We start from the raw sequence: 21,924 nt of genomic DNA on the forward strand, positions 1-21,924 counted from the left end.
GTTAGATGAGTCCTGGTAGGAATGCACATGTCTTCACAGAAACTGATATAAGATATATATATATATATATATATATATGCCGATGAAGAGAAAGACGAGGAGGATGAAGGGGTGAGCGATGATGTTGATGATGGTCATGATATTTTCCAGTGTTGTAGTTTGGAGGTAATTTGTCCCACTGGATTCATAGCTGTGAGTTTGACTTAGAGTAGCAAGAATATGTTTGTGAACCCTTTAAACATTTCTAGATTGTTGCATTGATACTCATAAAATGCGGCTGCGTTTTTTTTCTCCATAAAATGAGTGATCTTCATCAAACTCACAATTAATAACATACAAAGAGTTGTACTTTTAAATTTTTTTGAGTTTGAGTGATCATTGACAAGACAGGCTGAAAAAAGTAAGTGAACCTCTGTGATGCTCCAAAAGCTAATTGGAGTCAATCAGTGAGATGAGATTAGAAGTGTGGGTTGCACAGGTGCCCTTCCTTTTAAATAAAGTTATACAAATCCTGGTTACTGACAAATCTGTTCTTCTCAAGGAAGGATGTTAGTGTAAGTTAGTTTGTTAGTGTAAACCATGCCTCCATTCCAAAGGCTTTCACAAGATCTTAAAAACGTAATGCACAAAGATGAATTCCATAGCTTATTGAAACAGCTAGTGATGTTGAATATTTGAAAAGTGTGAGAAATAGCAGAAGTTTGTTATTCTTTGAATAAGTAAAGGACCCTCATGTCATTCTAAACCTGTATGGTGTTATTTTTCCAATGAAAGGAGAATAGTGTTTATATTTGTATATTTTGTGTTTGAATAATTTTTGGTAACACTTTAGATTAGGAAGCACTTATTCACTATTAACAAAGAGTTTTCCCTCTGCTTATTGAAAGTAGGGTAGTTGTTATAGTAGTTATGTTTGGGTATGGGGTAGGGTTAAATGATCTAGAATATGGTCATGAATAAGGCATTAATATGTGCTTTATAGGTACTAATAAACAGCCAATATGCTACTAATATGCATGCTAAAAAGCAACTAGTTAATAGTGAATAGTCTTCCCTAATCTAAAGTAACCCATTTTTGAGCGTTGTTATTTAGATATTTTCTATATATTCATTACCCAAATGTATTGTGCACTATTTTTTCACCTTTTGAAGTCATACAATAGCTTTGAGTGAGAAACGTAATTAAGAAAATTACTTATTCAAGCAAAAGCTCTGTAGGCCACAGCTCTTGAATCTCATTCTTTATTCAAATCACATTCGGGTAAGTCATATGTGAAAATACAGTGCAATGATTTGTGTAAAAAATAAATAAAATCTTTGTGCTCCGTGACAAAAAAATAACAGCATATGTGGGTTGCAAGGGTGAGTTTTCGTTTTTGGGTGAACTATCCTTTAGGACGGTAAGTGAATTCCAGTCCCTGTACCACAGTTGCCTCATTCTTTCTGTTTGTATGGGAAGCATCTGTTCAGAGAGACTCAGGATCCATTTCAAATGCTGTTCCAACCCAAACTATGGCGATGTCATCGCATAGCACCATTTCTGACATGAGAGGCTCTGGCCGTATCCAGACAGGTTTTTCAGTCCAACCAATTTTACATCCATCCAATAGCTCATGCCAAGCCACTCTCAACACATGGCTGTCCATGCTCATCCTCAGGCACCCCTGAAAACAAAGTGAATTTCTGTAACTCTGCCTGCCAGCAGCCGCTAATGGCATATGCAGAGCGAGAGTTATGGCGTTATTTTAATGACAAATGTCGAGAGCGCATTATTGTAGCGCGAAAGCACATTAATATAATGCGCGAGCGTGAATCTCTCCGCTCGCGCGCGATTTCTTTTGCTCGCGCACAAAACCGGACGCGCGCGCTCAGATACACGCTGCTCTAGCCCGGAGAGAGTGCGCGCACTTAAAACGTGTCTCTCCTCTCACTCAAACTGTAGTCATATGTGAAAATACAGTGCAATGATTTGTGTAAAAAATAAATAAAATCTTTGTGCTCCGTGACAAAAAAATAACAGCATATGTGGGTTGCAAGGGTGAGTTTTCGTTTTTGGGTGAACTATCCCTTTAGGACGGTAAGTGAATTCCAGTCCCTGTACCACAGTTGCCTCATTCTTTCTGTTTGTATAGGAAGCATCTGTTCAGAGAGACTCAGGATCCATTTCAAATGCTGTTCCAACCCAAACTATGGCGATGTCATCGCATAGCACCATTTCTGACATGAGAGGCTCTGGCCATATCCAGACAGGTTTTTCAGTCCAACCAATTTTACATCCATCCAATAGCTCATGCCAAGCCACTCTCAACACATGGCTGTCCATGCTCATCCTCAGGCACCCCTGAAAACAAAGTGAATTTCTGTAACTCTGCCTGCCAGCAGCCGCTAATGGCATATGCAGAGCGAGAGTTATGGCGTTATTTTAATGACAAATGTCGAGAGCGCATTATTGTAGCGCGAAAGCACATTAATATAATGCGCGAGCGTGAATCTCTCCGCTCGCGCGCGATTTCTTTTGCTCGCGCACAAAACCGGACGCGCGCGCTCAGATACACGCTGCTCTAGCCCGGGGAGAGTGCGCGCACTTAAAACGTGTCTCTCCTCTCACTCAAACTGGGTCCTGTGCACTCTCAAATCTCTGTGCTCATGCACTATAGATATTAATTATTTTCGCACCTGAATTAAACGTTGTCAAAAGTTATCATTATGCACTTTTAAAAAGTAGTCTCAATACCGATTTGTGCAGGGCCTTTCCTTGATTTTGTATTGTTGTATTTTTGTTTTAACATAAATTGGTTATTGTAGCGACTTTGTTTTACTATATCTCTTTTATGTTTGTATTTTGATCTTTTCTGCGAATGCACATATGCATGTCTTTGTAAAGGAGGCTACTTTGTATACACTGTTTTAAAAGGTGCTATATAAATAAAGCTTAAACCAATCAGACCTCCACAACTGACCGATGAAAATACTACGTGAAATCTAATTGGCTGAGTGAACTGAACCTGGAATTCTTTTGACAATCAAAGATGGATCTTTAATTTCTTTCCAGTTTAATAATATTTAGCAATGTTAATGAAATGTAGCCTATAGAAATGGCTAGGAATAGTTCTCTCCGGGCGTGAGCAGCGTGTATCTGAGCGCACGCGTCTGGTTTTGTGCAAGAGCAAAAGAAATCCGCGCGCGCATTATATTAATGTGCTTTGACGCTACAATAATGCGCTCTCGACATTTGTCATTAAAATAACGCCATACATGTAGCGTTTTTTTTTCAGTTCTGAATTTTTTTTTTTTTTTTTTCGTGAAAATCCACTTAATAATAGCTACACATTCAATGGCACTCTCCTCTAAAACAGTGAATATACAGTTATATGACAGTTACATGTAATTACATTGTCTGCAAATGCATTAAACCCATAGAATAGAATGTAGTAATGTTATGGCAAATATGAAAAATTCATTATAGTGTTATATTTGGTCTCCAAATCGTAAGTATCGGTTTAGGGAATAGTGCATCTGACCCATATCTAAATAGTTCTGTCATAAATCAGAAGATTTAAGATTAAAGATTCAGGTGCGAAAATAATTAATATCTATAGTGCATGAGAACAGAGATTTGAGAGTGCACAGGACACAGTTTGAGTGAGAGGAGAGACACGTTTTAAGTGCGTGCACTCTCTCCGGGCGTGAGCAGCGTGTATCTGAGCGCACGCGTCTGGTTTTGTGCAAGAGCAAAAGAAATCCGCGCGCGCATTATATTAATGTGCTTTGACGCTACAATAATGCGCTCTCGACATTTGTCATTAAAATAACGCCATAAGAGTCATTAATATGTGTGGATGAACATGCAAAACAGACCGATGAGAGGGCTCAAATTTGCGGGAACGGAGGCAGTAATGCTTGGCATAATGTTTGAGTTTAGGATAGAAATGTGCATTGTTGGAAAACCACTGTTAATTCCAAACACAAACCCAGCCAACATTGAATAACAATTCCATATAATCCCTCCCTCAGGCCTCATTCAGATTCAGACAAAACAACTGTTAACACTGGCTACCCTGTGACTCTGTCCTGATGTCAAGATTTCACTCTCACTGGCTCTCTGAAATGGATCAAAAATGTATTTATTCAAGCACGTTTGTTTATAGGCAATGCAGTTTTATGACTCGTTTTTATGAGTCATAATTTTATGAAACTCTCTTAAAATTATATTAAAAACCCCTCAAATTCTCAGATCAATACTTCGCTTCAGGGCTTATATGACTTTTTACTAGTCGGTGGGTCATTGTTTACCTTGTGTAAATTGCTCAACATACTGTGCAACACACATTTCTGTTTATACAAGCTCTACATTGACAGAGAATGTGTGAGTGGAAAGTGTCCACACAACTGAGATTACGTGGGTGAGAAACAAGTGTGGATATCACCACATTTTATACTTGCGTTGTCATGGACAATGCAAAAACAGTCATGACACACTCGCTTATAGCTTTTATAAGCCTCTGGGTGCCACTTCATTAGATTCAGGGTGGTTGGCACGAATTGAAGCATGTATGTGAAAACTCTAAATGACCTCAGACCATCTCAGATGCCCGCAGTTTGTTTATGTGCTTTGTGAATGCAGTGTCCTCTGGGATCACTTTATTTTCACTTTTATGTAATTCCAAAAATAAATTAGCTTGTTAAAGTTTACTACACTCTAAAAAAATGCTGGGTTGTTTCAACCCATCTTTGGGTCAAATATGGACTAACCCAAGTTTTGGGTTAAAAATGTAATTGAAAAATGTAACCCAACTGTTGGGTTAGTCCATATTAACCCAAAGTTGGGTTGAAACAACCCAGCATTTTTTAGAGTGTATACAAAACGAATGTAATGAAGCTGCACTGGGAGAGTTTGTGGACAGAATTTTTCCTTCAGCTATTACCATGTATAGAACAAGGACAACTGAAGTCATGTGATCCACAAGTAGTTGGCACAGCCAACAAAACAGTTAGTGGCATAAGTAAGGTTTTGGTCCAACTGCACATGCATATTTTATGTTTTTCAAATCTGAATTTTGGGATTAATTTAAAGGATTAATTTAAGGATTAAATGTGACAAAATATTATATGAAAATATGTATGACAGTGTTGCTAATATCCAGTGCACCTAAATCAGATTAAAGTAATTTACACTATCATTCATAAGTCAATAAGATATTATATTATTATTTTCAAGAAATTAGCACTTTTATCCAAAAGATTTCTATTTCAAATAAAGATTGTTCTTTTGAACATTCTATTCATCAAAAAAAATCTGAAAAAAAATAAGTTTCACCATTTCCACAAAACTGACTAACAATAAATAATAAGAAATGTTTTTTGAGCATTAAATAAGCAATGATTTCTGAAGGACATTTGAAGACTGGATTAATGCCTGCTGAAAATTCAGCTTTGCCATCGCAGAAACAAAATATATTAAAATAGAAAAAAATTGAAATATATTTAAAATATATTAAAATAGAAAACAAATATTTTTTATTGTAATACTATGTCACAATATTGCTATTTCACTATATTTTTCAACAAATTAATGCCTTGGTGACCATAAAAGTCTTCTTTCAGAAACACCAAATATGTGAATGGTAGTATAAGTGTCATAGGCAAACATCTGTTCACTCATTTAATATTCACTACTACTCGGTATACAGTAAGTATCAAATTGTCAAATCAGTAAAGAGTAAGTGAATAAAAATGTAGTTTTTACAGTGTAGTTTCAGACAACATCACACACTTTCTGTGACATTAGACTTGCTTACGTCAACTGAATGACAAAAAAACAGCTTGGAATCGTACCTAATTTAAAGATAGATATAGATAAATAGAAATGGTTTGTATCAGGTTTGTAAAATTCATGTGGTGATTTTTTTTTTTATTTCATGTTTTTTGTGCTCTTCACACTACAAACATCTAAATAGATTTGAGTCTGACACACCAAAACAAACAGATTTTTGCTGCTTGTCTGAGCAAACACCCCTAGTGTGACATGTTGCAAACAGGAAACTAAGTATATAGGTTCATTGAGTATTAAAAAGACAGAACGTCTCGGTTACGTATGTAACCCTCACTCCCTGAAGGAGGGACTGGAGACGTAACATCGACACTGATGTTAGGGGACTTCAGCGGTGTAGTTCAAGGTTGTAGCAGGAGGGACGTCACGTCTCCATTCCCTCCTTCAGGGAATGAGGGTTACATATGTAACCGAGACATTCCCTTTCAGTCAGTCACGTTCAACGCTACGTCGACAGTGACTTTATAGGTCCCTATGGAGAATGCCTCAACCACTGAACTGTGTTACAAGGGTTGGCGATGCAGATGTAGACAAGCTCTCGCGTGCCAAGTAACAACTGGCATCCTAGGTTGCAATCTACCCAGTGTCCCGTCATGAGCCAAATAGTCTTTCGTACTGATATGGGACTGAAAAGACAGTACTCACAGCGGGGAGGGTCGCAGCTGCTGTTCCTTTACCCAGAGTAAAGAAAGAGTGCTTCAGCTATCTCAATTCCAGCGGTGACCAGTTGCATTACACTGGGGAAGCATGCCTAAGTCTTTACGGAGAAGGACACTATGGAGACCACATCCTGCCTAAAGGGAGGTAACATGTGGAGAGTACCCATATGGACTGACCGGCAGGGCAGTACTACATATGACATAAGTCAGTGCGGTAGGTCCTGCCTGAAAAGCAGAGACTAGACAGAAGTAATTCTGTGAAGGGAAGACACAGGTTTACCAACAGGGAAACTGTACGATGGGAGAATACACACATGGGATTACCAGAAGGGAATCACTACATGTGGGGCACCGAGCTCAGTACAGGGGCTGACCGAAGGGGCAAGCAAATACAAGTCCTGAGCTTGGCGTCAGGCTCCTCCACCGAGCCTGACAGCTGAAGGGTGCTGGAGGTGAGACACTGAGCCGGTCTTCCCGCCGCTTACCTGTTAGTACCCAACACATGAGAAGAAACTGGCTGAACCCAGGGGCTGTAAAACCTCACAAGGTGTTAGGTGTTGCCCTACAGATGTCTGCTAGAGAGGAGCCGTGCGCCAACACCCAGGAGGAGACTGGAGACCCTCACTCCAAGGGGGCACTGGTCACCTTATGTTTGGTACATCAAGGTGATGGCATCCACTAGCCAGTGGACCAACCCCTGTTTGGAGACAGTCTTCCCCTTCCTCTGTCTTTCGAAGCAGACAAAGAGCTGGTCAGAACTTCTAAAGCTCTATGTGCAGTGCATGTAAATGTGCAGATCGCGAACATGACATAGCAGTGCAAGGGCTGGATCTGCCTCCTCCAAAGGCAGCGCTTGCAAGTTCACCACCTGGTCCCAGAAAGGAGTGGTGGGAACTTTGGGCACTTATCCAGGCTGTGGTCTCAGGATAACGTGAGAGTCAGCTGGCCCGAAACGGTTTGCGTTGAGGCAATATCGAGACATGTACGTGTCCTTCAGGTCGATCGCTGCAAATCAATCCTGTGGTCGAACGCACGTGAGAATGCGCCACTGCATCAGCATCTTGAACAGGAGCTTGTGTAAGGCCCAATTCAAGACATACAGATCCAGGATTGGTCACAGCCCACTGCTTTTCTTGGGTATGATGAAGTGAGGGTTGTAAACCTGACTCCATATCGGCTGGAGGGGCAGGCTCTATTGTGTCTTTCAGCAGCAGGACCACAATCTCCACACAGGACAGAGGCACCATTGTTTGCCACAGACCTCCTGGGAAAGAGCAGTCCCCTCTATCTCCAGGTCGCCCAAGTCAGGGCCATTTCACTGTCTACTTGGAGGACTTAGCAGCTGCGTGTGGCACAGGCTGTGTCGCCTTCCTGCAGGTAGCCCAAAGTCGCAGCCGATGCTGTGCCAGAGCAGATGCAGAAACCGCAGGGTGCTTTCAGTGGCGAACAGCCTGGGGACCAGCCCTCTGCGGCCTGGTGGCGGTGGTCACACGCAGGATGTGTTTGATGCCTCCATCTGTTTTTGGTCTGAGAGCTATGGCAGTGTCGCCGAAAAGGCCGGCTTGGGAGATGGGGGCGTCAAGAAAGCGCACTTTGTCAGCCAGAGATGCTGTTCCTGGACCACCAAAGTGAACATCGCCTGGCCAAGGGCCCACGCTGTGACCTTATTCACCCAGAGGCAAAGTCGGTCACCGTGCACGGTTCCTGCATCAACCCTGGCTCAGAACTACCACCGTGCACTACAGTGGTTTGGCCTGATATATTTGCAGGATGGTCATTGTATGCAAGGTGGAGGCGGTGTTGGAAAACCTATGACATAGTGATTGTAGCTCCACCCACTGTTGACAGCTGCATCCTATTCTGGCTCCAATTAGGGGCCTTTAAGAAGGGTTGCTTCCGAGCAGTAGTCAGTTCATTCCTTGTTCACTGCTCTGGATTATTTCATATGGTGTTGTGGCTGTGTACAGATGTAAGTTTACTGTTTGTTTTGTATGGTTTGGATTTATTTGCAATTCCTTGATTGTTTAAATATTATTTATTTATTTATTTTGTTTAAGTTCAGAAACCAGTCTGATACCTGTGGAACGAGTGATGTACTGGCATTGGTGAAATAAAACTTGTAAATGGATATTGCCTCAAGGTGTTTTAACTGACATCCCATTGTGATGCTCCCCCTACGAATAAGCAGTACCCTAAGAGTCTCTTACATGGTCCTTCGAGCCGGAGTTGAGCATCCCAATGGACCAAGAGCAACATACTAGCCAATGCCATGTACCACCTCGTCGAGAGTCTTCAAGACAGACTAAGCCTCCAGTCTATCTTGAGGACTATGAGACTACCTTACCGCCATTGAAGCCTCCTCGAACTAGCCAGTCAGTTTCCTTAGCCCCAGTCCAAAGCAGTAGTGAAGATGCCGGAGAGAGTTATTCTGAACCTTGTGACCCTATCTTACTGGAAATGAAGCAGTTGAAGGAGTTTGTTATGGAATTAGGCCGAAGTGTGAAGCAGATAAATTCCAGAGTTAATAGGATGTGTTCTTCAGGAAGTTCTTGGTCATCTGAAGAAGGTAGCCAAAATTTATCTGCACTGCCCTCACCTGATAAGGAGTCTTTCATCCCTTCTATGAGGATTGATTCAGCTGCAGCATTAGCTCAAGAGCTCCGAGTTCTTCTACAGGAACAACATCATGCGAAAGCTAGTTCCGAGTTAAAGTTACCGCCATGTGTGAGTAGAGCGTCCTCTCTGCCTCCACCTCCTTCTTCCATGGTACTGACTCCTCAATCCCAGTTAGCTCCTGATTTGAATGTATCACATCAGTACCCTAAGAGTCTCTTACAGGCGGCCTGTCCTATAGCGAGTAAGTCTGAGCAGCGAAAGCTGACATCAGCTCACCTGCCCAGGACGGGAGACATGCATGATTCCTCCAGGTGGTGGCGTTTTGCAGCACTGCAATCACACTATCCTCCTGGAGAATCTCTGCACACTCCTAGGTGTCCCCACCATCAAGGGTAGTGAGGGTGGAGGAGGCTGGGAAGCAGCTTCGGGCAGTAAAAAGGTGCCTTTCACAACTTTGTTACCTCCCCCTGCATTTCCGGGAAGAAAGGCAGCGGGGGGCGTGGACGTGGGTCATGCCCCACCCCCCAAAACCAATCATCCAGCCTTGAGCGCTCGGGACATGGAGGAGAATTCCACTCCAGCCCAATGCTCATGGCAGCCCGGGAAAGCACAGTCATCTCTCAGTCACACTCTGACTGAGGAATCAGCCCAAAGGGGTGATGCTGAGCTGAGCGTTCATCCTCAGAGGACACTGGCACACCATGTGATCGAAGAGATCGAAATCTGATCCTCCTCAGGAGCCCCGAATAACACGCAAGATTGGTCATGAGATGGATAAGCTAGACGGTACATGACAAACAAGAGGAACTGGAGGTCCGTGGGGACTGACCCGGCGGAAAACTCACAATATAATCCTCTGATCTCCCAGAGCGCTAGTCAGCTCGAGGCTGAGTAGTGGCAGAGGGGATTCAAGCCTTCACGAAGAAGGAGAGTCGTAATCGCAGCATCGCCATGGTTGTGCTCTTGCAGCGAGAGGATAAACCATCCACAAGCGTAGTCTCAGCATGCTTATCAGACACGTGAGACAGCGATCGTGGCTGTCAGAAGAGGCCAAAAAACAACTGCATCCAGAAACTTAAAGATGGAGAGTCATCTTTAAAAAGACGCTAACCGCCATGTTGCTCTTTTAGGGAAAGCTGCTCTTTTATTTGCTGAAGCGCCCAGGGGGGAATCACTACACTCATCTATACCAAACACCGGCAAAACACAGCTGAATGCACCGTCAGAATTACCAGTAGCAAGAGAGTTCCTCTTCAGGAACTCGAGCTGCGTCCGAAGACGCTTTGGGAACGCCCTTCAGCGTGACCGGCTCTGATCCCCGTGTGTAATCAGTCCAATAGATGGGCGAGACGTCACAGGCGGGTGACGTAATGACCAGGAAGCTATAAAAGCACGTGCGGTGAAACCGGCGTCAGCTTTCTGTCATTCAGCAAGCGCTCTGTGTGTGTGTCGGTCTGATATCTATTTGTGAGTCTTATTTGATGTTGTTTTGTCCAGAATGTCAAAAGCACAAGACAAAAATAAACTCATAAGGGGCGAGGGCAGGCAGCGTTTCAGGCTGTGTGTTCCTCCCTGCCCACGTTATATTACGGGTGGGGATACACACAGTTTGTGCGTTGTCTGCCTGAGAGCGGAACATGCTGAGTCAGCTCTCTCGAGAGCTGACTGCCCGCATTGCGAGCGTCTCTCGATGCATGTTCTCCGCTCCCGGAAGGCTCTCTTTGCGGAGGGAGCCTTCTCTAGCGTTCCCCGTGGTGCTGGTCCCGCTTCGGCGGCAGCGGCGTTCCAGCAGTTCTTCCCTCACTGCTCTCTAGCTCTGGGGGCTGCTGGGCGGGAACAGCCACCTCCGAGTACCAGCTCCTCATACAGGGAGGCACAAAAACAGAGCGTTGCCTCACGTGCTCCTCCGCTTCGGTACCGCGAGTTAAAGCAACGCTCTGAGTCGGGGGCCTCGAAGTCTAAGCCGGATCTGCAGACCGTACTTAAGACTAAGAGGTCCTCGGCCAAGAAGTCCTGACGCCACTGCAATGTGGTGGGGATGACTGAGCGCGGTTACAAGACGATGCCACGGGTAGAACAGACGCTTGCAAACTATCTGTCGCCTGACGCGGTATCGTCTTTAAAGGCTCCAGCATTGCCCTCCAAGCCGCTAAGAACTACATCAGCGCTGGTGGGCAAAGGGTACTCTGCAGCGGGTCAGGCTGGTGTGTGTCTGCACACCATAGCGGTGTTACAGGCGTACCAAGCCGACCTGCTTAAAGAGCTAGACGAGCGTGAGCAGATAAATTCTGATGATATTACTGAGCTCAGGAGGACCGCTGATTTGTCTCTCTGCGCCACTAAAGAGACTGCCCGTTCCATCGGCAGGTCTATGGCAGCTATGGTGGCGGCGGAGAGGCATTTATGGCTGACCTTATCAGACATGAAAGAGAGAGATAAGGTCTGCCTCATGGACGCCCCGCTTGCGCCTTCTGGCCTGTTCGGCGACGCCGTCAATTCCGTCGTCGATAGGTACCAGGAGGCTCGTAAACAGGCGGCAGCGGCGTTCCAGCAGTTCTTCCCTCACTGCTCTCTAGCTCTGGGGGCTGCTGGGCGGGAACAGCCCCCTCCGAGTACCAGCTCCTCATACAGGGAGGCACAAAAACAGAGCGTTGCCTCACGTGCTCCTCCGCGTTTGCTATGGTCCCCCTAAGAGAGGGCTTCTAGCTACAAAACAGACCCTCAGTCGGTGGATAGTAGATGCCATTTCCATTGCTTATGAGTCCTGTGATCTTCTCTTCTACTCTTTTTGAGGAGAGTGACCGCTCAAACACGGTCAACCCCTCGACTCCGAAGCACAAATCTGAATGAGTGGATGCATACCACCCTCTTATATACCTGTGTTTATGGGGGAGTGGCTAGGCATGCAAATTCCACTCGCCAATGTTCATTGGCCTGTTATTTTCTACTCAGAGGTGATTGGGACTCCCAAGTGAGACCCCTCACATCAGTGTCGACGTAACGTCAAACGTGACTGACTGAAAGGGAACCTTAGATCCTATGCTAAAAGTTAGTCTGCCTTGTCCCATGGCTAATCTTTTCAATGTCTGACTTCAATCATATTAACATAGACACCAGCTCGCAGGTCTGAAAAAAGACAAACCAAACAGAGAAAGGTAATTTGACTAAGAAGATGACCTCTGACCTTTAAGTATCATTGGATCTGATTGATCGGTGCTGTAGCCTCCATTACCTTGAGCTGTCATTCTGCTCTCCATTCACCATAGAATATATCCACCTGCCGAGGTTCCTGCTCTGCACCTGCCCATGACACAGAGGGCTCTCGTGTCAGCAGCTGCCATTCTGGACAGCAGGATATATGTTTGCACAGGCCAGCTGAAAACAGGTAGCGGCACGGGCTGAGGATTAAACCATTCAGAGAGCAGTGTGCCATGATGAAGCTGTCTATCAGCCTGTCACCTGCCTGTCCTGTCACTGTCCTATCAGTCGCCATAGAAAAAAATGGGCCATGAGCAGGCGAGGCGGGTGCATGTTACTCGTGAACACACTTTTTTTCACCTCAGAGTAGAAGTGCTGAGCTTCAGCAAATCATAGGAGCTCTCTAGGGAAAGGCTTATGTTTTTTGAAAATGTCCAAATACACCACCCTACTGACTGTTAAAATACTATTTTGCAGTGGCCCGGTTGCCTTTCACACAGGAAAATATATTCACAAATCTCTTGTAATTAGGTTGCATGGGAAAATGTCTTCACTGGCATATTCTAGAATTTTTAAAATTTTACCCAAATGAGGAGCCTAATTTGATTGCAGTGTGGCAGTTTAGTGGCAGGGAAGTGGCAGTTAAAAGAAATAGGATATGATTATGTTGGCTTTGGTTCACAGGCATAAATTAAAATGAGGGCTGACTACCAATAAAATAAAACAAAAGAAAATGGATAAAATTACTTGCATCATATGCTTGCTGATTAATTAGCTGCCTATGTCAATATTTGCTGAGAAGTGTCTATAAATAAAAGTAATTTAAGACACTGCATTTTTGTGGCAGACAAGTAAACTGTTAATTAAACAAACAGTGGCTTTGGAAGTCAATATATTATTTGTTGTATTTGCATGTCGTTGAAAATTAGTCCATAGCAAATACATTTTTAATTTGACTGACAAGATCTGCATTTAAATTGCTACAATGTCATAAAAAATATTATTATGGAGTTTATGTACAAGTAAATTAAAGTTTGAATGTTACATTTTAGCAGTGTTTTCCTCATTTTTATTTGTACATGCAGATTATGACAATTGTCTTTCTCAGTCTGATGAAACTAGCAATATCTATAAAAACAAATCACTTCGACGTTTCATAGTTTGTCACAAATGTAATTTTTCAGTCTCAGACACAGAGAATCTTACAAGTCTCAAGGGGGAAAGAGGCGGGTGCATGTTACTTCTGAACACACTTTTTTTTCACCTCAGAGTAGAAGTGCTGAGCTTCAGCAAATCATAGGAGCTCTCTAGGGAAAGGCTTATGTTTTTTGAAAATGTCCAAATACACCACCCTACTGACTGTTAAAATACTATTTTGCAGTGGCCCGGTTGCCTTTCACACAGGAAAATATATTCACAAATCTCTTGTAATTAGGTTGCATGGGAAAATGTCTTCACTGGCATATTCTAGAATTTTTAAAATTTTACCCAAATGAGGAGCCTAATTTGATTGCAGTGTGGCAGTTTAGTGGCAGGGAAGTGGCAGTTAAAAGAAATAGGATATGATTATGTTGGCTTTGGTTCACAGGCATAAATTAAAATGAGGGCTGACTACCAATAAAATAAAACAAAAGAAAATGGATAAAATTACTTGCATCATATGCTTGCTGATTAATTAGCTGCCTATGTCAATATTTGCTGAGAAGTGTCCATAAATAAAAGTAATTTAAGACACTGCATTTTTGTGGCAGACAAGTAAACTGTTAATTAAACAAACAGTGGCTTTAGAAGTCAATATATTATTTGTTGTATTTGCATGTCGTTGAAAATTAGTCCATAGCAAATACATTTTTAATTTGACTGACAAGATCTGCATTTAAATTGCTACAATGTCATAAAAAATATTATTATGGAGTTTATGTACAAGTAAATTAAAGTTTGAATGTTACATTTTAGCAGTGTTTTCCTCATTTTTATTTGTACATGCAGATTATGACAATTGTCTTTCTCAGTCTGATGAAACTAGCAATATCTATAAAAATGAGGGCTGACTACCAATAAAATAAAACAAAAGAAAATGGATAAAATTACTTGCATCATATGCTTGCTGATTAATTAGCTGCCTATGTCAATATTTGCTGAGAAGTGTCTATAAATAAAAGTAATTTAAGACACTGCATTTTTGTGGCAGACAAGTAAACTGTTAATTAAACAAACAGTGGCTTTGGAAGTCAATATATTATTTGTTGTATTTGCATGTCGTTGAAAATTAGTCCATAGCAAATACATTTTTAATTTGACTGACAAGATCTGCATTTAAATTGCTACAATGTCATAAAAAATATTATTATGGAGTTTATGTACAAGTAAATTAAAGTTTGAATGTTACATTTTAGCAGTGTTTTCCTCATTTTTATTTGTACATGCAGATTATGACAATTGTCTTTCTCAGTCTGATGAAACTAGCAATATCTATAAAAACAAATCACTTCGACGTTTCATAGTTTGTCACAAATGTAATTTTTCAGTCTCAGACACAGAGAATCTTACAAGTCTCAAGGGGGAAATGCGGGTATACTTGTCATGTGTACACACATATTTCTATAAATAACCACATTGCCGGTTTCCTTGTCCAACTCTTGCATGTCAGTCACTAGCCGCTGTGATGATATTATCAACTCCTCTGAACAAAAACAACAACATATGGTATATGGTATATAAAATATGATTTATGTTGTGTTTGTCATAGATTCAGAGCAGAGATGGCAAAACTACACACATCCTTTACTCAAGTAGAAGTACAGATACTCATGTTTAAAAAGACTCTGGTAAAAGTTGAAATACTGACTACACTTTTTTTACTCAAGTTAAAGTAAAAAGTATGGGCTCTGACATGTACTTAAGTAAAAAGTAGCCATTACTACTACCTGTTTTAGTGTCACGCTGGTAACTGGAGCGCATGTCATATTAATACATTAACACAAAATAACTCACAATTCAAATTTTGTTAGCTAATGAAGGTATCCAGGCTGAACAACCACCATGTAGCACACAAGCAGAGAAAAGACTAAGCTGACAAAATAAATAAATACATTTGCCATCACCTAGGCCACATCCTAGATTGTAGGGTGATTCTGCCTCTTGTCCTTGGAAACAACTCAAAATTATGCTGCTTTAAAAATGGCTAAATTTATGTGACATATACTGTAAATTTTATTTTCAGTTTTAAAATTAATATTTTTAATTAAATTAAATTTTAAATTGTATTTAACATCTTTGTACTTCAATGCACCTTTATTTAGATATTTATATTAAATTTTTTCCCTGGGAGCTTTTTTTTCCTCCTTCTTCTTTTCATTCTTGTATAGTATGCATAATGTTTAATACTTGCAATTGTATAAAATTTATATTTTGTGTTCTTTGAATTAAAAAACAAATGCAGATAGAGATGTTTTACCTGATGAAACATCAATACAATAAACATACAATTGCGACAATATATGGTTTATCTGTGTTCTTCAAGCCATCTCGGGTATTTTTATAAGAATAAAGTAATGTAATGTAATAATGTAATGTAATGTAGTGTTAATCGACTTCTATCACTGAATAGAATACTATAATAGTATGATTTCTGCATCATTATTTGAAATGAAACCAAGTCAGATCACAAAAGGACGTTACTTCAAACACTTAGCTGATGTTTGTTGTGGCACATAAAAAAAAAAAAAATTCTGAATAAGAGACAAATATACCAATTGTCTTTGATGAGTTTTATTTTCTTGCAAGAAAAGGCCAGCAGTCATTCAGTCACTCAGAGTGGCTGCAGAGTGGGACAGTGAAGGGAGGGCATCCTTCCTCTCTTATAGTCTCATCTCTCAGAATGTTATCTCTCTAGGCCAATAATGGTATTTTCAACCCCATTCTTAGACTTACTTATCATATTCTATCCTTGGGTGGAGGCCCTCCTGTCACGTACCAACACCCTTTTACCATTCCATTACAATTCCATATTAGAATAAGGATTATGTGTGCTCTTTTACTGTCACACACATCTTAAAGATCAATAGCTGTTCTTTTTTCTGTTAAATCAGCAAAGAAGCATGTGACTCTAAGCAATACAGAAAATGCAAACAGCATATTAATAAAATTTCTTCCACATGTTAAGTGAATTTGGACTAAATACATGTCATGAAATTTTCTTTTTGTTTGACAACAGGTTTGTAAACAGGCTCACCCACATTGCAAAATTTCATCGCACACGTGCTCCTGTGGTAAATTTATTCATCGCTCAGACCGTTTTTTTCATAGCATGTGCAATGTGTCACACTGTACAGCCCTGGGAATGTCTATCATTTCTCAGTCATGTCGACATCGCTAACTCTCTCTGTCTCATCCATAACATTAGCCATTCTCCTTGCTCCCTTCTGCCTTGCTCCATGGTAGCTTCGTAGACAGCCTACATCTGTGGTCGTGATAGCCAGGAAATAATAGACCAATGGAGTACTCTGATTCAGAGTGCTATAAAAGTCTGAGACCTTGAATGAAAATGCTTTTATTTTGCTTTCTATAAATGAGCAAAGAAATGTAAATAAATAAAAACAATAATAATTACATATTATATTATCAGCATAACAATTTCAGTGAAAATCTAATTGAAAAACAAGTAAGACTTTCTGATTTGGCATCTCATCATTTTGCTTTAATGACAGCAGCAATCAAGCTGCATGAACTTGTGTAAAACGTGTAAAATCTAATGATCGTGTTTTCCAGCATGACTTGAGATGATCCAAAGAGCATCTTGAGCTTCAATGGAAGAACATCTGACAATCAGTACAAAGAGTCACATGGTCAGTGTTACGATGCTGATTACTGACAGAAATATTTCTTCTTCTTTCTGTCATTTTTCTTTAACATCAACTTTTGTTTCCTAAAACTATTTATTTACATGTTTAAATGAGATTTTAAATCCCAGATTTCCATTGTTTACTCAGACTTTTGGATTCCTCTAAATGCTTAAAATTCAGTTGAGTGACAATGATTTAAATAGGTTTAATAAGATGCATGACATGTCATTTGTGCTGTACACCATAGTGTGATCTTACACATAGACAATCTAACGCATCACTTGGGAGAAACCCAGGCAAAGCCCAGTAAAATCCCATCTTTGATCCACTGCCTTCCATAGAGAGTTTTATGAACCATGTCCATCTATGCACTTGAGATGCACTTCTTCACTATGCACTTCTTTCCTCTTCAGTTAAAGCCCTCCTTGCATAATTCACTTGTGTAAAATCAGTGCTCCCTCTCTGCCAGTCATCGTGGCTTTCACTGGGCAAGTAGCTGCTGAAGTTACGGCTTACAGTGGGTCAATCAGACAGGGCAATTAGAATGAGTTTTTAGTGCAGTGGAAATCTCTGTAAAGAGTTCAATATTGTGCAAGTCTTTACTCATAATTCCTCCATCTAGTGAAGAGGCTTTTAGGAGCTTTCACCAGCTCCAAGGAGACACGGTGCAATAACGACTTTCATTTTGTGCTGCCGTTGTTGTGTTCTTTTCTAACACAGTCTATGGATGTAATATAGCATAGTTGTATTCATATTAGATGGATAATATAGGTAACATGTGCATTACTTGACATTGCAGTGATACCAATAGAGGACAAAGCGGTCTTTAGTTACTTGACAATATATTGTTCCTTTACTGTAGTAGTAAAACGAAATAAGAATAATTCATAGCACTCAGGTTATTGCACAATACAAACGCACATGCACACATACATAAAACACACACAGCAATTGCCTTTATGTCCATGGTTAGAAGAAGGGGTGCAGTGGAAAGAAATGCCTTTGCTTTCAAACCAGTTCCCATCCTCTCTTAACTCACAAATGATTTGCGATACAGCCAACATTGCTTAGAGCTGTCTCAGTGTGGTTTCAAAGCCTGCCAGGGATGACTGTGAACTGAAGCTCCCTCTTGTCTCTGCCACCCCAGGGAATGCACCTTCTCTCTGTGAGGGCAGTGTATTTCAAATAAATACTATTCCCATGTGATTTCCTTCTGCTTCTTAACTGAGTATTTCATTTAAAAATGAACGAGTATCAAGAAAAAGTTTGCATAAGACTTCGGAGGCAAAACAGCTTGTGAAATGTAAAATTTCTCTCACCCGTAGTAGCATTTATGATGGAATTGTTTTGTGTTTAGTAATTGATCAGGGTTTTTTTTTCAAATTGAGTATATCCTATAAATCAAGTATATAAGATTAGGTGCAATTCTTTGAAACTATGCAATATGCATTTGAATTTGATAAACTGGTCTCAAGAGCCACTGGTTGTTTTCACAGGAACATTTTAAAGGACAAAGTGTAATTGATCTGTTTCATCCCCCAAGTATTGGTTCTGCTCATTTTGATGGTCTCAGAGTTAATGGAGAGAGGACAGGGACACTTTTGCTTTCTTTTATCTGTCAGGAGGAAATTGGCCAGTGGTTTCTGATAATAGCAATATGTCACAGGAACTGAAGGGAAGGGAAATTGTGTGCAAAATAAATTGATGGTCAGCTAACAAAGTTATTATTTTACCTTCCACAGGTCCATAGACATATGAGTAAGACGTCAGGGAAATAAATACAATGAAATGTATGAATTATTCCTTTGAGCTTGCACACATACATAGCAGACCTCTTGTATGGTATGAAACATGTCATCACTGCTGCCACATGTTGAACTGTATTTCGAATATTGGTTTTCTAATTTAAAGACTTTGTGAGCGTCAGTCAATGCTTTCTTTTTCTCTTTTCTTATCCAGGGTGTACCTCTGGGCCTATAAATGAGACTAAAATGGTGGAAGAGAAGAAAAGACAAGAGGATGAAAGCCATCAACAATGCTCTACCCTGGGGAAATAAGCACAGGCCATTCTGAATTGGTGAAACACTAAGACCCAGCTCTAGCACTCCACTGGTGTGAAAACTTCTCCATTGGAGACTTTACCTTAAATGTATAAGCTATGGTCAGAGGGTTTAATAAGGGGCTGACATATCAGTGCAGAAAGCCCCAACTCATGTGAAATAATTCTCTGGACCAGAGACTGGACATTTTTGTCCCTTGGCTAAAGGGAAAGGGTTTATTACCCTGCTTAAATACTGTGAGGCTCCATCCAGCCTAGTTCAAACTCAAGTGGTACCCCAAGCTTCTACCAACTGGTATTGCTCATGGCTTCCAGGAGGGCATCAGGAGCTAGTAATGGAGGCATGGTGAAGAGTGCCTTCTTCTGGTCTTTGGCCATAATCTATCTGACTCACATAAGTGGAGTGAGGGGGGATTGCTGGCTCATAGAAGGTGAAAAGGGCTTTGTATGGCTGGCCATTTGCAGCCAAAACCAGCCACCATATGAGGCCATCCCTCAGCATATCAACAGCACCATAGTGGACCTTCGATTGAATGAGAACAAGATCAAGAGCATCCACTACTCTGCCCTTAGCCGCTTTACCAACCTCACATACCTGAATCTAACCAAGAATGAGATTAATTACATTGAGGATGGGGCTTTTTCAGCCCAGTTCAACTTGCAGGTTCTCCAGTTGGGTTTCAATAAGTTGCGTAACTTAACCGAAGGGATTCTCAGGGGTTTGGGAAAGCTGCAGTACCTCTACCTCCAGGCAAACCTGATTGAGACTGTGACACCCAATGCCTTCTGGGAGTGCCCAAACATAGAAAACATTGACCTTTCCATGAACCGCATCCAGGTGTTGGATGGGTCCACCTTTACCAGCCTGACAAAGCTGACCACCTGTGAACTCTACACCAACCCTTTCAACTGCTCCTGTGATCTCTTGGGGTTTGTAAAGTGGCTCTCGGTCTTTCCCAACAGGACAAGTGAACGGATGGTGTGTGATTCTCCTGCAGGATTCTCGGGCTACAGTCTCCTAAGCCAGAATCCAAACAATCCCACTTACCGGAATGCTCTGCATATGCTGTCCACTGTGTGCACGGAGGACTACGTGACTACGTACATCCCTGTGCCTACCGAGACCACCACTTACACTCCAGACTCTACACCGTGTGGGCTGGAAGACTGTCCCTCGGGGACTGAGCCAGAGGAAATCAGCATCAGTCCCACGTACATAGACTTAGATGTGAAACCAATCATGAAACTCAAGCAAGTGTCTCACACAAATGCAGTAATCACTGTTCAGATCCCTTACCCCTACAAGAAGATGTACATCCTTGTCCTGTACAATAACAGCTTCTTCACTGATATACAGAATCTGAAGCGGCAGAAGGAGGACATTGAACTGAAAAACTTGAAACCCCACACCGATTACACCTACTGTGTGGCTTCCATAAGAAACTCGTTACGTTTCAATCATACTTGTCTGACACTATCCACTGGGCCTAGGAATGGAAAAGAGCGAGTAGTTAGTAATGCAACAGCCACTCACTACATAATGACTATCTTGGGATGTCTTTTCAGTATGGTTATTGTTTTAGGGATAGTGTACTATTGTTTGCGAAAAAAGAGACAACAAGATGAAAAGCACAAAAAGGCAGGAAGCTTAAAGAAGAACATAATTGAGCTAAAATACGGCGGTGAGCTAGAGGGCGGGACGATATCCAGGATGTCTCAAAAGCAAATGATGGCTGGGGAGAGCATGACCCGCATGCCGTATCTACCTTCCGGCAGTGAAATGGAGCAATACAAACTGCAAGACATCAGCGACACTCCGAAAATGGCCAAAGGAAATTACATGGAAGTGAGAACAGGGGAGCACCCAGATCGAAGGGAATGTGAGATGTCTATGCCTGGCAACAGCCAAGGCTCAGTTGCTGAGATCTCGACAATCGCAAAGGAGGTAGACAAGGTCAACCAGATTATTAACAATTGCATAGATGCTCTTAAATCAGAGTCCACCTCCTTCCAAGGTGGGAAATCTGGTGCTGTGTCAACAGCTGAACCCCAATTGGTACTGATCTCAGAGCAGCCTCAGAGCAAGTCTGGCTTCCTGTCACCTGTCTACAAGGACAGCTACCACCACTCTTTACAAAGACATCACGCATCAGATGCTTCTCCGAAGTGTCCGAGTACAGCCACTGGTGGTCCAATGCGGAGTCCAAGGCCTTACCGCTCAGAGGGGCCCTACAAGTCAGAGTCGAAGTACATAGAGAAGACTTCACCCACAGGGGAGACTATTCTGACCATCACACCCGCAGCTGCGATACTAAGGGCAGAGGCGGAGAAGATCCGTCAGTATAGTGAGCATCGGCACTCCTACCCCGACGCCCACCAAATTGAAGAGTTGGAAGAACCGGATAGTCGGAAAACCTCAATGTTGGAGCCCCTGACACGGCCTCGTGCCCTTCTTTTTTTCAACCGCCTTAAACTTCTGGAAATATCTCTATAACTGTATTTTTCTTTTTTCTTTAAGTGATGATGTTTTTGAAAAGTCTTCATCTGTTGTCATTTTTTTTAAAAGACAATACATTTCAGTAGATTTCAACAGCTGTCAGGTTTATAGGTAATCTAGCAAGTTCTGCTAAGGCAAGAATTTACATGCAGGTCAGAGACATTATTAATTGCATTTATTTATTTTTTTATTGTGTTATTTTTTAAACTTAATTAATCACA

General features: G+C 41.6%; 1 protein-coding gene across 1 annotated transcript in view; it reads left to right on the forward strand.

Annotated features, from left to right (window-relative positions):
* LOC107745600 (protein ELFN1-like) overlaps positions 1–21,700 on the forward strand; it is a 30,240-nt gene extending 8,540 nt beyond the window's left edge. Inside the window, exon 2 of the mRNA XM_016559504.1 lies at positions 19,107–21,700. Within this exon, the coding sequence (XP_016414990.1) occupies positions 19,511–21,700 (2,190 nt within the window). The 5' untranslated portion in view covers positions 19,107–19,510. The remainder of the gene's footprint in view (positions 1–19,106) is intronic.
* The last annotated feature ends 224 nt before the right edge of the window (positions 21,701–21,924 follow it).

Source organism: Sinocyclocheilus rhinocerous, unplaced genomic scaffold, assembly GCF_001515625.1.
Source record: "Sinocyclocheilus rhinocerous isolate Xijiao unplaced genomic scaffold, SAMN03320098_v1.1 scaffold1912, whole genome shotgun sequence".
Lineage (NCBI taxonomy): Eukaryota > Metazoa > Chordata > Actinopteri > Cypriniformes > Cyprinidae > Sinocyclocheilus > Sinocyclocheilus rhinocerous.